Raw genomic sequence first — 15,000 nt, 5'->3', positions numbered from 1 at the left:
AAGGTGTGGTCAGTTCGGTCAGACAAATCTGGAGTGCAGTAAGGATGTAGATGTGTTTCCAGGACCACTGATAGAAGCAGCACCAGAATACATGTGTGCGTGTGTGTGTATGTGCATGTGTGCAGGTGTCTTACTGTTGGAGTGTGTGTTGTGTGTCCTGGACACACTCTCTCTCATGTGTGTACGCTTTCTCCAGCTCTCCAAACTTCTGTCTGATCAGCTGCAGACTGGACTCAGCCTCAGAGTGACCGCTCTTCTCCAGAGACAGAGACGCCTCCACGTCCCTGAGACGCAGCTACACACAAACACACACACACACAAACACACAGCTCCAGAACTAGCACTGAGCATTTACACACAGGTACACCCCTGTGCTCACAAACCCCCCACACCTCCCGATACCTGGATGATCTCAGAGTTGAACTTGGACTCCAGATGAGCAGCCCTCTCTGACTCCACATTCTCCTCCAGATCCTTAATGCACTGCTTGGCTGACTGAACACACGCACACACACACACACACACACACACACACACACACACACACACGTACACACGCACACACACACACACACACACACGTACACACGCACACACGCACACACGCACACACACACACGCACAAACACGTACACACACACACACACACGCACAAACACGCACAAACACGCACGCACGCACGCACACACGCACGCACACACACAGCATGGAGAGAAACACCACACAATGAAGAGGACGTGGGAAAGCTGCGTCTCCAACCACATTCCAGTGAGAGGTTTTAATCTTTCTTACTGTCATCTTTCCCTCAATCCTCTCACGCCCTCACCTCCACCTCTCTGTCCAGTTCCTCCACCCTGTCTGTTCTGGTCCTCACCTCCACCTCTCTGTCCAGTTCCTCCACCCTGTCTGTTCTGGTCCTCACCTCCACCTCTCTGTCCAGTTCCTCCATCCTGTCTGTTCTGGTCCTCACCTCCACCTCTCTGTCCAGTTCCTCCATCCTGTCTGTTCTGGTCCTCACCTCCACCTCTCTGTCCAGTTCCTCCACCCTGTCTGTTCTGGTCCTCACCTCCACCTCTCTGTCCAGTTCCTCCACCCTGTCTGTTCTGGTCCTCACCTCCAACTCTCTGTCCAGTTCCTCCACCCTGTCTGTTCTGGTCCTCACCTCCACCTCTCTGTCCAGTTCCTCCACCCTGTCTGTTCTGGTCCTCACCTCCACCTCTCTGTCCAGTTCCTCCACCCTGTCTGTTCTGGTCCTCACCTCCACCTCTCTGTCCAGTTCCTCCATCCTGTCTGTTCTGGTCCTCACCTCCACCTCTCTCCAGTTCCTCCACCCTCTCTGTTCTGGTCCTCACCTCCACCTCTCTGTCCAGTTCCTCCATCCTGTCTGTTCTGGTCCTCACCTCCACCTCTCTGTCCAGTTCCTCCACCCTGTCTGTCCTGGTCCTCACCTCCACCTCTCTGCAGGTCCTCCACCCTGTCTGTTCTGGTCCTCACCTCCACCTCTTTGTCCAGTTCCTCCACCCTGTCTGTTCTGGTCCTCATCTCCACCTCTCTCCAGTTCCTCCACCCTGTCTGTTCTGGTCCTGACCTCCACCTCTCTCTCCAGTTCTTCCACCCTGTCTGTTCTGGTCCTCACCTCCACCTCTCTCTCCAGTTCCTCCACCCTGTCTGTTCTGGTCTTCAGCTCTGAGGTCTTCACTCTCAGTTCTTCTGCTCGTCTCTCTTGTTCCTTCTGCACTCGTGACAGCTTCTCCTGGAGCTTCTGCAGGGTATCGTTCTGCTCCTGACACACACACACAGCACGATTAGAGCATTCATACACTCCCATATTCCACCCCTACACCCATTCCATTCAGATACTAATTCAACAAAATTAATAATGAAATAAAGCACAAATGCACAAATATTCTGCACATATTAGACATATTAAAGCACTTGGAGTGATACATTAGTGCACTCTGTATTTTAACAAATGTGTTTAGGGACAAGGCAGAACAAAGAAAAGTTAATGTAGGACTGACATATAAGAAATCATCCACAATAGAGCATTTTATGAAGTTAATTAAAAGGTCTAAAGAACTCATACACATACACACACACACACCCATACACCCACTACCACACACAGACACACACACACTACCACTCACACACACTCATACACCCACCCACTACCACACACCCACCCACTACCACACACTCCAACACACACTCATACACCCACCCACTACCACACTCACACACACCCTTCCACAACCACACACTCATACACAGACACACACCCACTACCACACACTCACACACCCACTACCACACACTCACACACACTCATACACACAAACTCACACTCATACACATTCACACACACACACACACTCATACACATTCACACACACACACACACTCATACACATTCACACACACACACACAAACACACTCATACACCCTTACACACACACACACACACTCGCACACACACGCACCCATACTCACACACACACACACACACACGCGCGCACCCATACTCATACACGCACCCATACTCATACACACACACACACACACACACGCACCCATACTCATATACACACACACACACACAATCACACAACATCACACACGCACACACCCTTACACCCCATCACACACACACACACACACCCCATCACACACACAATAACACACACCCCATCACACACCCACACACAATAACACACACACCCTTACACACCATCACACACACACATACCCTTACACACCATCACACACACACATACCCTTACACACCATCACACACACACATACCCTTATACACCATAACACACTCCCCACACTCACACCATAACACACACACTCACAGCCCCCCCCACACACACACCCCATCACACACCCACACACAATAACACACAAACCCTTACACACCATCACACACACACACACACAAACACACCCTTACACACACACACACACACACACCCTTACACACCATCACACACACACACCCTTACACACCATAACACACCCCCCACACACACACACTCACACCATAACACACATACTCACAGCCCCACACACACACTCACACTCCCTGTACCTGTAGCAGGGCCTGTAGTTGGCTCTTGTCTGTCTGGAGCAGGTCATTCTCTGCTCTAGTGCTGAGGAGCAGATGGTCCCTTTCGTGCAGCTCCGCCTGGAGGCCCTCCTGGTCCTCCTCTCGAGCCTGCCGCGTGATCTCCAGAGCTCTCTCCAGATCAGAGGCCCTCTGACGCAGCTCCGCGCTGAGGCCTACACGCAAACACACACAGTCATGCAAGCACAGCAACACACATAACAGTCAACAGAAATTACTGAAGAGACATTTGTGCTTTATGTGTTATGCGACCGATCGAAGTGGACAAACAAACACCATTAGTGCAAAAACAACACATTTTAGTGTTCAGTAAGAACTAAAGGTGATTATAATGCTGTGATGTGATAATGATAATAATCATAATCATAATCAAACACATCTTCCAAAAAGTGGAAGTGTTTGATTACGATCACACACACACACACACACACCCACACCCACACACACCCTTACACATCAACACACACGCACACGCACACACACCCACACACACACACACACACACACGCACACACCCACACGCACACACACCCCCACACCCCCACACACACACCCTTACACATCAACACACACACACACACGCACACACCCTTACACACACACGCACACGCACACACACACACACACACACACACACACACACACACACACAGTAAGCTTACCCTCCAGCTGCTGGTTGTGTTTGAGCAGGTCAGCCATTTTGTCCTCGGAGCAGGTTCTCTGTGCTGCAGCGTCTCTCTTCACCACGGCGACCTCGTACTCCAGCGTCTGTCTGTGAGCCTCTCCCCTCTCCAGCAGGGCGCGCAAGCGAGCAAGCTGTGCCTCATAGGCAGACACCTGCACAGCCCGCAGCAGAACCTCAGCATCAGTGCACGGCCACGCCCACGACCACGCCCACAGCCCCACCGTGACCACGCCCACGTATGACAGTTACAGTTTACATGTGGGCTGGAAACACAGCAGTACAGTATCAGTAATGAAGGGTCTGTTTATTGTGTCACAGCAATGCTTTAAACAGAACGGGAGCCGGAGGATAACACTCATCTACCCCTCATCTACCCCTCTCCTACCCCTCTCCTACCCCATATCTACCCCTCTCCTACCCCTCATCTACCCCTCTCCTACCCCATATCTACCCCTCATCCACCCCTCTCCTACCCCTCACCCACCCCCTCCTACCTCTCATCTATCCCACATCCACTCCATATCTACCCCATATCTACCCCTCACCCACACCTCTCCTACCCCTCATCTACCCCATATCTACCCCTCTCCTACCCCTCATCTACCCCTCTCCTACCCCTCATCTACCCCTCATCTACCCCTCTCCTACCCCTCATCTACCCTTCATCCACCCCATATCTACCCCTCTCCTACCCCTCATCTACCCCTCTCCTACCCCTCATCTACCCCTCTCCTACCCCATATCTACCCCTCATCTACCCCTTTCCTACCCCATATCTACCCCTCATCCACCCCCCTCCTACCTCTCATCTATCCCACATCCACTCCATATCTACCCCATATCTAACCCTCACCCACCCCATATCTACCCTTCATCTACCCCATATCTACCCCTCACCCACCCCATATCTACCCCTCATCTACCACATATCTACCCCTCACCCACCACTCAACCACCCCTCTCCTACCCCACATCCACCCCTCACCCACCCCTCTCCTACCCCATATCTACCCCTCATCTACCCCATATCTACCCCTCACCCACCCCTCAACCACACCTCTCCTACCCCACATCCACCCCTCACCCACACCTCTCCTACCCCTCATCTACCCCATATCTACCCCTCACCCACCCCATATCTACCCTTCATCTACCCCATATCTACCCCTCACCCACCCCCTATCTACCCCTCATCTACCACATATCTACCCCTCACCCACCACTCAACCACCCCTCTCCTACCCCACATCCACCCCTCACCCACCCCTCTCCTACCCCATATCTACCCCATATCTACCCCTCACCCACCCCTCAACCACACCTCTCCTACCCCACATCCACCCCTCACCCACACCTCTCCTACACCATATCTACCCCTCACCCACCCTGCTCCTACCTCTCATCTACACCATATCTACCCCTCACCCACCCCCTCCTACCTCTCATCTACCCCATATCCACCCCTCTCCTACCCCAAACACCAGACTACCTCCTGGTTGTACTTGGCGCTTTGTTCCAGCTCGTCTCTCTCCAGCTGGTTAATCCTCCATCTCAGCTCCTCCTCTTTCTCGCTGCCACGCCCCTCTCTGTGTGGCTGACCAATCACCTCTCTCAGCCTGCACAAGCAAAGCGGCTCAGACGGAATAAAAAGGCTTTTAATCCAGAAACGGCAGATGGCCGCCCCTAACGGCGGGTTCCCTGACGTACCTGCCGACTTCCTCCGGAGAGCTGCGGGCGCACCGGGCTCCGCGTGCTCCGGTGGGCATGACGTCACGGCGCTGTGACCGCGTCCCGGTAACGTGAACCGTGAACCGGGGAGGCAGCGCGAGTGGGCCAGACTGCCCGCTTTACAGAGAAGACACGTGGAGGCGAAGGACTCGCTTTAGCTAGCAGCCGTGAGGCACGGAGTTTACCGGTGGCGGTTCAAGACGTTTGCGGAGACACAAAACCTCCTGAAGCAACAGTGCAGGTGTGCAGCTCCTTCACAGCGCTGGGAGCGCTACACTAAACCGTATCCAGTAGCAACCGACAGCAGCATTAGCTCAGCTAACAAAGACGAGCTGCACACTCCTGCAGACACAATACCTGCACCGTTCAGACTCTGTGCGCTTTCTCCAAAGTGCGGCATAGCGCTGCAAAACACCCACAAGCGTCGCGACTGACCTTAAGTTTCAAGTCCGTTTGAATCTGACGCCATTTTCCGCTGGTAAACACTCGGAAGACGTCATTTCCTCCGACAGAAGGCGACTGAAGGCTGCGAGCGCCACCTGGTGGCCTGCGGTGGGGTTCGCACGTTTGCCTCTCAGCTCGGAGTCTCCATGTTCTCTGTGTCTGTATGTCCAGTGGTGGTTGGTGCTCTGTCCTGGTCTTACTCTCCTCCGCTTCCTGATGTCGCTTCTCACCAGGCGCGATATTTGTGAAGCGTCCTTGAGTTTGAGAAAGGTGAGAACTCCAGGATCTAGCACAACCTGTGTGCGGTATAAATAAAAATTAAGAAGTGCTGTTCTGTTGAAAGGATGAGCTCCTTAAAGCAAATTAAAGTCTAAATTTGAGAGCTAATTCATTTTATTACTAGAACACAACTTTTAGGTTCTGTTAGAATCAAAAGCAATTACAACTTGGAATTTATAGTCATTATATTCCAGGCATGATGTCTTAATGGATAACACTTTTTTCACAAAAACAATATTCACAAACAATGGTCTGGCTTTTCTAGTTTTGCATGGATGTGTGTTTTTACTGTGTCCATGTGTGTGGTATATTTGTATACTGTAAATACTGTAAATACTTAACAGAACATGCAGTGTGTGTGTGATTAACTGAAGCATCGTGATTTTGTGTCTCCGTGTAAAAACACTGATGCTGAGCACCCTACAAACTCTACTTGGGGGGGGGACATGAATACATTTTACTTTTTGTTGTGTTACGCGTATGTGGATTAATTGCTTGAGGTCCAGTGAGTAAATTTGAACCATGAGTATCCAGTTTCTACACTCCCACAAGAACCAACCAACAAGACACAGTCTAAACAACCAACATGTTAAGATTAGACAAGACACAGGGTCAAAGGTCAGTGTGTTAACAGTGATACTTGTTCTTCTTATTATTGTAACTTTAATTACATGTCACAGTGCTTTATTGCCACTAGATAAAGGAACACTGCTGGCAGTGGAAGCCTAGCAGACAGGACTGTGGGCCAACCAATAAGAAGGTTGTGGGTTTGAATTCTATGAGTAAATGACAAGCCCTGACTGTCATCCCAGCAGCTACACATGCATCAGCCCTTTTGAGCCAAAGCCATCTCGTGGCTTTCTCTGCCGCTTCAGTTGCAGATTCTATGGCCCTCTTCTTAGCCATTCCTGAGATACCCAGTCGACTGAGAGTTCTGCTGAGGGAGCGACCTGCAAAGCCTCTACGGCCCACTTCTATGGGCTCATACCTCGTCCTCTACGGCCCACTTCTATGGGCTCGTAGCTCGTCCTCTACGGCCCACTTCTATGGGCTCGTAGCTCGTCCTCCAGCCTCTGCCTCTGCACATCTCCAACAGTACCGGGTTCTTGCCAAGCTTCCTCTCGTTACCTCCATGCGCTCTTCCCAGGACACTGTAAGGTCCAGCATGATCAGTTGTTTCGAAGCAGCAGAGGTGATGATCATGTCTGGACGGGGTGATGTTTTGGCTATGTGCTGAGGGAACTTTAGCTGCCTTCCCAGATCAACCTGGGGTTGCCAGTCGGAGGCTGTGTGGAGGAGGCCTGTTGTTCTGGGACATGCCTGAGGTTTAACTCCCTCTTTGATAAAGGTGATTACATTCTTTTGGGCGTGATGGTGTTTACTGGTGCTGATGGCTGAGGCTATGCTCTCAGCAACTGCTTTAAGCACCTGGTCATGGCGCCACCGATAGCAACCGTACGCAAGTGCCTTTGGGCAGCTGCTGAGGAGATTTTCCAAAGAGCCTCTTCTGGAGCAAAGGAGGCAGGTAGATGTCTCGTTCTTTCCCCAAGTACAATGGAAACCCAGCAGGCTGTCAGGGGTTTTTGCTGCAGTGTTCTGTGTACTTTGCCCATTAACAGACTACACATTGATCAGTTTAACCCTGTACTGTTATAAACACTGTGTGTGTGTGTGTGTGTGTGTGTGTGTGTGTGTAGACCAGTTTAACCCTGTACTGTTATAAACACTGTGTGTGTGTGTGTGTGTGTGTAGATCAGTTTAACCCTGTACTGTTATAAACACTGTGTGTGTAGACCAGTTTAACCCTGTACTGTTATAAACACTGTTTGTGTGTGTGTGTGTGTAGACCAGTTTAACCCTGTACTGTTATAAACACTGTGTGTGTGAGTGTAGATCAGTTTAACCCTGCACTGTTATAAACACTGTGTGTGTGTGTAGATCAGTTTAACCCTGTACTGTTATAAACACTGTGTGTGTGAGTGTAGATCAGTTTAACCCTGCACTGAGATTTAAGTTTAGATGAAAATAATATAAAAAAAAACCCAGATTCACAATAATTCATTACAATAACAGTCAAGTACAAATTATATAATCTTCATTAAATAAATAATTGATCTCTATATATAATAATTATTTAGACAATCTATTATTAGGTGAGTTTAGGTGCAGCCTCTGAAATGTATTAACTAATATTTTGTAACAGACATTTTTCTCTTCAGTTCACACACACGATAGCTAAGAGGAAGTAATAACTGAACAGGACACATTTCCTCCCCAGTGTGACGTGTGCTGTGTAAAATGTCTCTAATATGTGCAGTGCTGTGACTCTTGGTGTTGAGGAGTCTGGCCAGCATGTCATGTGATGGAGGTTACTGTACCTGAGCGAGACCAGTGGAGGAACAGAATCACCCAAACACACTTCATCTCTGAAAGAGAACAAGGTGGAATATCAGTTTACACATGTTAAACCCACTGAATGGAACATGCTTACATTTAAACAGGATCAAAACTCTACGAGTGCATGAGTTTTGTGCTGAACACAAAGCCACCAGCAGGTGTCAGTGTTTGCTGTCTCCAGGTACAGAAACTACAGCAACAGTTTAAAGGGCCCACAGGGATCTGAGGTGCTTTAGCACACTGAGTCTGCCATTACGTGCTTTACACTATAGTTGCACAGGTTTTCAAAACAACATTCATTGCTTTCAATACTGGATATAGCCTGCAGAACTGAATCTGTATTCTGGATAAGTGAATCAAATTGCGTGTGATTTGTCTACTCAGATTCGCGTCACACGCAAAGTGGATCGAGCAGGAAAAAGGCAATAACCTCGCAAGCATGGTTACGCCAAAAGCGAAAGACGCTGTTTCACGTCCATGGAAAAATGGGCTCAACGAGTCAAGTGTGGGGATATTTTGCCTACATAACTGATGAAGACAGGCAGCTAACAGATAAGACAAAGCCAGTATGCAAAAGGTGTCTCTCCACTGCAAACAGACAACATCAGCAACTTGGCTCACGTGTTTCTGTTTCCATCGCAAACAGGCTATCAAACACGTAGCCTACATATCTGTTACACCTCCTGTGGACTGATTTTAAATGGTAAAATATTGGTGTTTAAAATCAAGCGCTGGGTGTACAGTTTAAAGGCAAATTATGAATGTTATTCTTCTGCTTTACTTTTCTTAATAAGACCACAGCTTCATCTGGTTAGGCTGGTTACATCTGTGCTAGACAAACACACCAAATATATAAAGACTCTAAAGAACCAAAGACTAAACGGAGCTATAGCAGAGTACATCTGTATGGACTAAGTGCCTATAAACACTGTTGAGAAAACTGGATTCAGAAATCTGATGCAGCAGTTAGACAAAGTATGACACGCCTGGTAGAAATTACTTCATGTCTACACAAATACCAAAACTACAGTGAGATCTGAAGGGTAGTTGATGCGCAGTGGTCTGAGGTTCCATTCTCTGCTTGTACTACAAACCTCTGGATGAGAAGCGCTACAGATGCTTACATGGCAGTCACAATCCAGTTTATAACAGAACAATGGGAAATTCAAACTTGCTATCTGGTTAATGCCCCTGCGCCCTCCAGTGGGCATATGCAAATAACTGCCAAGTTGCCACTGTTGGGCCCCTGAGCAAGACCCTTAACCCTCAATTACTCAAATTGTACTCAGTCATGATTGTAAGTCGCTTTGGATAAAAGCGTCAGATAAATGTCATAAATGTAAATATGGACGAAGAACAAACGCAGCTTCATTAGATATTAACGTGGATCATAATAATAGTTGTTCGGTTTATACTTTCCTTCGTTGTTAAAAATGAAACTAAACTGGAGTCCAATAAAAGGAAACCAAATGAAAGCGAACTCACCAGATCGGTCAAACCAACTCTGCGTCGGCAGATCTCCTACAAATAAACCTTCAGGAGTTCAGTCAGGAGAAAACCTTCCTGTCACTAGAAAAATGTCCTTTAAAACACGGAACTGTTTAACAAACTCGCACCGTTACACAGAAGAAACACAGACTTGTTCACAAAACATGGGTTGGAACAGGCCTCACTTGAAGGATTCTTATTGGCTGATGAACGCCCATCAATGATTCTTATTGGCTGTTAAACACTCATTGATGATTCCTATTGGCTGATGGACGCCCCTAATGATTTTTATTGGCTCGTTTTCACGTCATTCTTCCTCCCAGAATATAGAGAAATAAAACATTTACATTTACATTCATGGCATTTAGCAGACGCTCTTATCCAGAGCGACTTACAAAAGTGCTTTGTCATTTAATCATAGATACATCCTAGCAGAGTACAGTAGGTTAGAGTCCAACATACCAATGAACTAGAATACTGTAGAAATACAGGGATCACTGCTGATGCCTAGAAGTACAAAATACATAAGGTCTGTCTTAAACAATGATAAGTGCAATAAACAATAAGTGCTCGAGTTTGTTTAACAACATCAGTGTAATAAACAATACCCTACAATAAGTATTAATTTAGTCAGACAATATGGGAACAGTGTCAGTTGTCCTTTAAATATTCTGCAAATAGATGGGTCTTCAGTCTGTGTTTGAAGACTGCAAGGGACTCTGCTGTCCAGACAGCAAGTGGGAGTTCATTCCACCATCTTGGAACCTGGACAGAAAATAGTCTCTTATCTTCCATGAGACCTGAAGCAAGGTATTTCAGGCCGAGCTGTATTTGAGGTTCGAAGAATTCGAGGTATGGATCGGGCTTTGACCATTGACCTCATGTATGGGCTGGTCCATTGTTGGTTTTGTAGGCAAGAATCAAGGTTTTAAATCTGATGCGTACAGCTACTGGAACCCAATGAAGGGAGTAACGTGTGAATTTTGGAAGATTGAAGACCAGTCGTGCTGCTGCACTCTCCCAGTCTATAGAGGAATAAAACCCTCCCAGTCTATAGAGGAATAAAACTCTCCCAGTCTATAGAGGAATAAAACCCTCCCAGACAATAGAGGAATAAAACCCTCCCAGATTATAGAGGAATAAAACCCTCCCAGACTATAGAGGAGTAAAACCCTCCCATATTATAGAGGGATAAAACCCTCCCAGATTATAGAGGAATAAAACCCTCCCAGATTATAGAGTGACTGGGTATGAGAGATCCGCCTAAACGTGATCATATCCGACTGTAAAAGTGCAGACATAAAAGTACAAACGTTTCAGAGATAAAGACAAACAAAGCAAATGATAGAGATACGATGTACGTAAAAGAGCCAGAATGAATTTCAAACCTTGCCGGTGACAGTTACGGCCAGAGGGTGCGTACATACTAAAGCAGTAGCGAAGGGAGAAGGGTGGAGTTAAATATTACAGGATAAGAAATTCAACCAGAGTGAGTGGCGATTGATAGAATATTGTAAGGTGAACATTTAATATGCTCAAACAAACCCTGGCTAAGTGTGTTAATAGATGGTGGAGATTAATGAGGTGACTTAGGTTTGAGGGAAGAGACCTGCGGTTAAAGTACTCGCATGGACAGCGATTTGTTGTGCGAGACACAGGGAGTCCAGACTCATTTTTGGCTGGTGAAAATATATAGAAATTCAGCAGGTGTGGAGTGTTAATAAATCTTAAATTGTATCAACTAACCGAGTGGCATAATTTGGAGGAGGCAGAGGCTGTTTCCTCATCTTAAGTTAAGGGAGAGGATCAGGAGGGCATGAAAACAGGATGTGTTGTCTGCGGTGCTGAATTTGTGGCCGTCCAGCCCAGTGCCGTTCGAACTGCTGCCGACTCCCGCTGATGGGAGACGGTGGATTGGGGACGGGGGCTGATGACCTCCTTGGTGGTTGGCAGAGTTAATTCACTGAGCCCTGAGTATTGGACACAGGCATCTGTAAATGAGGCAGAAACAGTGAAAAAGGTCATTGCTGTGGGTAATTAAAATGAAGAGGCTTTGCTAGTCCCTGTGAGCCAGCAGAGAGAAGTAGCTCCAGTACTTAGAGTTGGGCTGGAATAAAGAGCTGCTTAGAGGACGAGCGATTAATGACACATGCGTGATTTATCGGCTGATGCAATGCCATTGTGTGGATGTGAGCAATATTAATTGAAACTGATACATGGCTGCTTATAGGGCGAGTTGTTGGACATTTGTGTTTACAAAAGAAAAGAATATTGTGGACGCGGAAAAGAGCAACTGACTGGTGGTTGCCTGTCTGGAGATTAGCGATGACGCGTGAGGATGAATTGATAGAGACATTGAAAGCTGATTCTAATCTAGAGGCAGTTGTGTTGCACCACTTCAGGTCTGGATGGAGGTGGAAGGTGGAGTCGAGAATTCAGCATTTGTTTAGCTGCCCCAATACTGGTGAAGTGGTGAAAGAAGATTACTACAAGTATGAGGTGGTACTGAATTAGTGAGAGGTGACAGATGGCTCGTTACCATGACGAGTGTGGTGTGGTGCAGGTTTATCATAATACAGAGAAGCTATGGGGTAGAGAGAAAGAAGCTTCTGGATGGTCTCATGTGGATCATGATGTGCTAAGAAAGAGATTTTTGTTATGCTGGGAAAAAAGCAGCATTATACAATATTTTGAAGTGGAATTGGGAACTAGAAGCTGTTATGCAATGTACACAATGCTTACAAGATAATTAATGACCATGAACGCCAACTGTGTAGCATCCATCATAGACTGTACCATGCATACACTTGCCCACCACCCACAAGATCCTGTTAGACATTTACACAAAGTGGACCCCCTGCATAACCGCAGCAGAGGATACATATGAATGAACGAATGTTGTAATTACACAAAAACAACACGTGTAAGGTGCAGTGATTGTAAGTAGAAAATTGTTTGTTTTTACCCGGAAACCCAGTGGGCAGTCTGGTGATGCACAGAGGAGTGAGAGAGAGCCCTTAGTGAGAAGAAGAGCCCACACACACACACACACACACACACACACACACACACACACACACACACACACACACACACACACACACACACACACACGTTGTAATAGGGAAATAGATTTGATCAGCATACATTTTTCAAAACAGACTATAGCATGAGTGATGGGGACCAGGTTAAGCGGACATCACACCCCTAGACATGATGCTACCAGAAGGGACAAACAAGGAACTAATGATCCTTATGAAAAGATGGCAGAAAACGACTGAAGAAACAGAGAAGCATTGGCCTGTGAGAGGATCCTTTGATGAAGAAACCTGCCAAATGGTTACGGGACTTATAGAGCAGGTGAAGAGTACAAAGAAAACTCAAGAGATCAAACAACAATGGGAACTGGTAATATTACGAGCATTTGAAAAACACACAAGACAAGTTAAAGAAAAATAACTGGAATACAAAAAGAAAAATGAAGCAGAGATGTGCTGTGAGCAACCTCAAACAGTAAAAGAGAAACCACCACCCTACGTCCCAAACCAGAAGAAAACAGCAAGAACATACCCAGTATTAGCAACAAAAGAATGGGTGGAAGCAGAAGTGAAAATGAGGGGTACCATGAGAATAAAATCACCTGATGAAAGCCAGACACCCAACAGAAGAGCTGAGGACACCAGGCTATCCATCTAGGAGTGGGACATCTCAATTAAACCCACCCCTACTAACCCCTTCATTCAACAAATAACAGGGGAACTTCATTCCTAGAGGGAACTCACAAGTCCAGAAGCAGAATTTCATTCAAGAGGTCTACTGACAACCCCAAGAGCTGTGACCAGATCCCATGAAGCTGGATTTCATCCAAACACTCCATACAGGAAGGACAAATGGAGACACCAACTACAGTGGAGTACTAACCGAGAGAGCAGCCCTCTGAGATGAAGGACAGAAGGGGAAGCAAGAATAGAAGAACAATAGCAGAAGAACAAGCAAGACAAAGACAAGACGACGTACGACGGGAAATGAGAAGAATGGAAGAAAAACTGGAAAGGAAACAGGATGTTCTGCAGAAAGGATCAGAAGGTGCAGAGGGAACAAGATGACGTGTGTAGTCAGCAAGACAGAGACAAAGTGCAACAAGAGCTCAAAGCATCTGGAGAAGAAATGACTCAGCAGTTGGCTGAGGTTGGCAAGAAAGGATGGGAAGGACCTGGAAGATGTATGGAGGCACAACCACAGAATGATTCAGAAACCATCCAGGTGGACCAAAGTGACAGTGAGGAGGAAGAAGACAGCGAACACTAAGAAGATCCAAGCGTCTACAGAATCAGCCAGATGTTCGGAGCTCAACATTCCCCACACAGCAGAGTGCTCTCATAGGGCAGGAGGTGGGCGTGGCAAACTGAGGCTTGGAGTGGCTATCTGGGAGAACTGGCATGGCTACTTCACACCAGAGACGCTGCGAATGGCAGGAGGGACGCAGTCATTTGAATACGCCCAGAGTAGCAGGCACTGTGCTACACACCCTCACTGAAGTGAGATGTATTGTGTGTGAATGCATGTGGATGTGTTTACGCATATGTGGGGGTGTGTGTGTGTGTGTGTGTGTGTGTGTGGTCCTTGCTGCATGGTTGAAGCCAGAGGTAAAACACACACATCTCCTGTAGCCTCCATGTGTGTCCTAAGTGTGTCCTAAGAATGTGTGTGTGTGTGTGTGTGTGTGTGTGTGTGTCTGTCTGTGTCTCACCTGCAGTCTGACCGTGTTTTCGTGTTTCCTCTTCATGTCGTTGATGTGCCAGGTGACCCTCTGCATGGTGTCGATGGCCTCCTGAACCACCGCATGCC

The 15,000-nt window shown here is 47.4% G+C and overlaps 2 protein-coding genes across 2 annotated transcripts in view; both read right to left on the bottom strand.

Moving 5' to 3' along the window:
• Positions 1 to 6,116, bottom strand: part of LOC118240665 (coiled-coil domain-containing protein 171-like) — a 23,662-nt gene extending 17,546 nt beyond the window's left edge. Inside the window, 7 exon segments of the mRNA XM_081704917.1 lie at positions 135 to 295; positions 403 to 495; positions 1,637 to 1,783; positions 3,096 to 3,286; positions 3,794 to 3,968; positions 5,306 to 5,432; positions 5,524 to 6,116. Coding sequence (XP_081561043.1) covers positions 135 to 295; positions 403 to 495; positions 1,637 to 1,783; positions 3,096 to 3,286; positions 3,794 to 3,968; positions 5,306 to 5,432; positions 5,524 to 5,582 — 953 coding nt within the window. The 5' untranslated portion in view covers positions 5,583 to 6,116.
• Positions 6,117 to 11,394: 5,278 nt separating this feature from the next.
• The window catches only part of LOC145653026 (pleckstrin homology domain-containing family G member 1-like), a 29,337-nt gene continuing 25,731 nt past the window's right edge, over positions 11,395 to 15,000 (bottom strand). The window contains exons 3-4 of the mRNA XM_081704928.1: positions 14,903 to 15,000; positions 11,395 to 12,143 (exon numbers count right to left, since the gene is read on the bottom strand). The exon at positions 14,903 to 15,000 is cut by the window's right edge and continues 55 nt beyond it. Of these exons, the coding sequence (XP_081561054.1) occupies positions 12,108 to 12,143; positions 14,903 to 15,000 (134 nt within the window). The 3' untranslated portion in view covers positions 11,395 to 12,107. The remainder of the gene's footprint in view (positions 12,144 to 14,902) is intronic.

This window comes from Electrophorus electricus, chromosome 21 (genome assembly GCF_041902795.1).
Source record: "Electrophorus electricus isolate QZ-2024a chromosome 21, ASM4190279v1, whole genome shotgun sequence".
Lineage (NCBI taxonomy): Eukaryota > Metazoa > Chordata > Actinopteri > Gymnotiformes > Gymnotidae > Electrophorus > Electrophorus electricus.
This window is presented reverse-complemented; position numbering and strand designations above follow the sequence as displayed.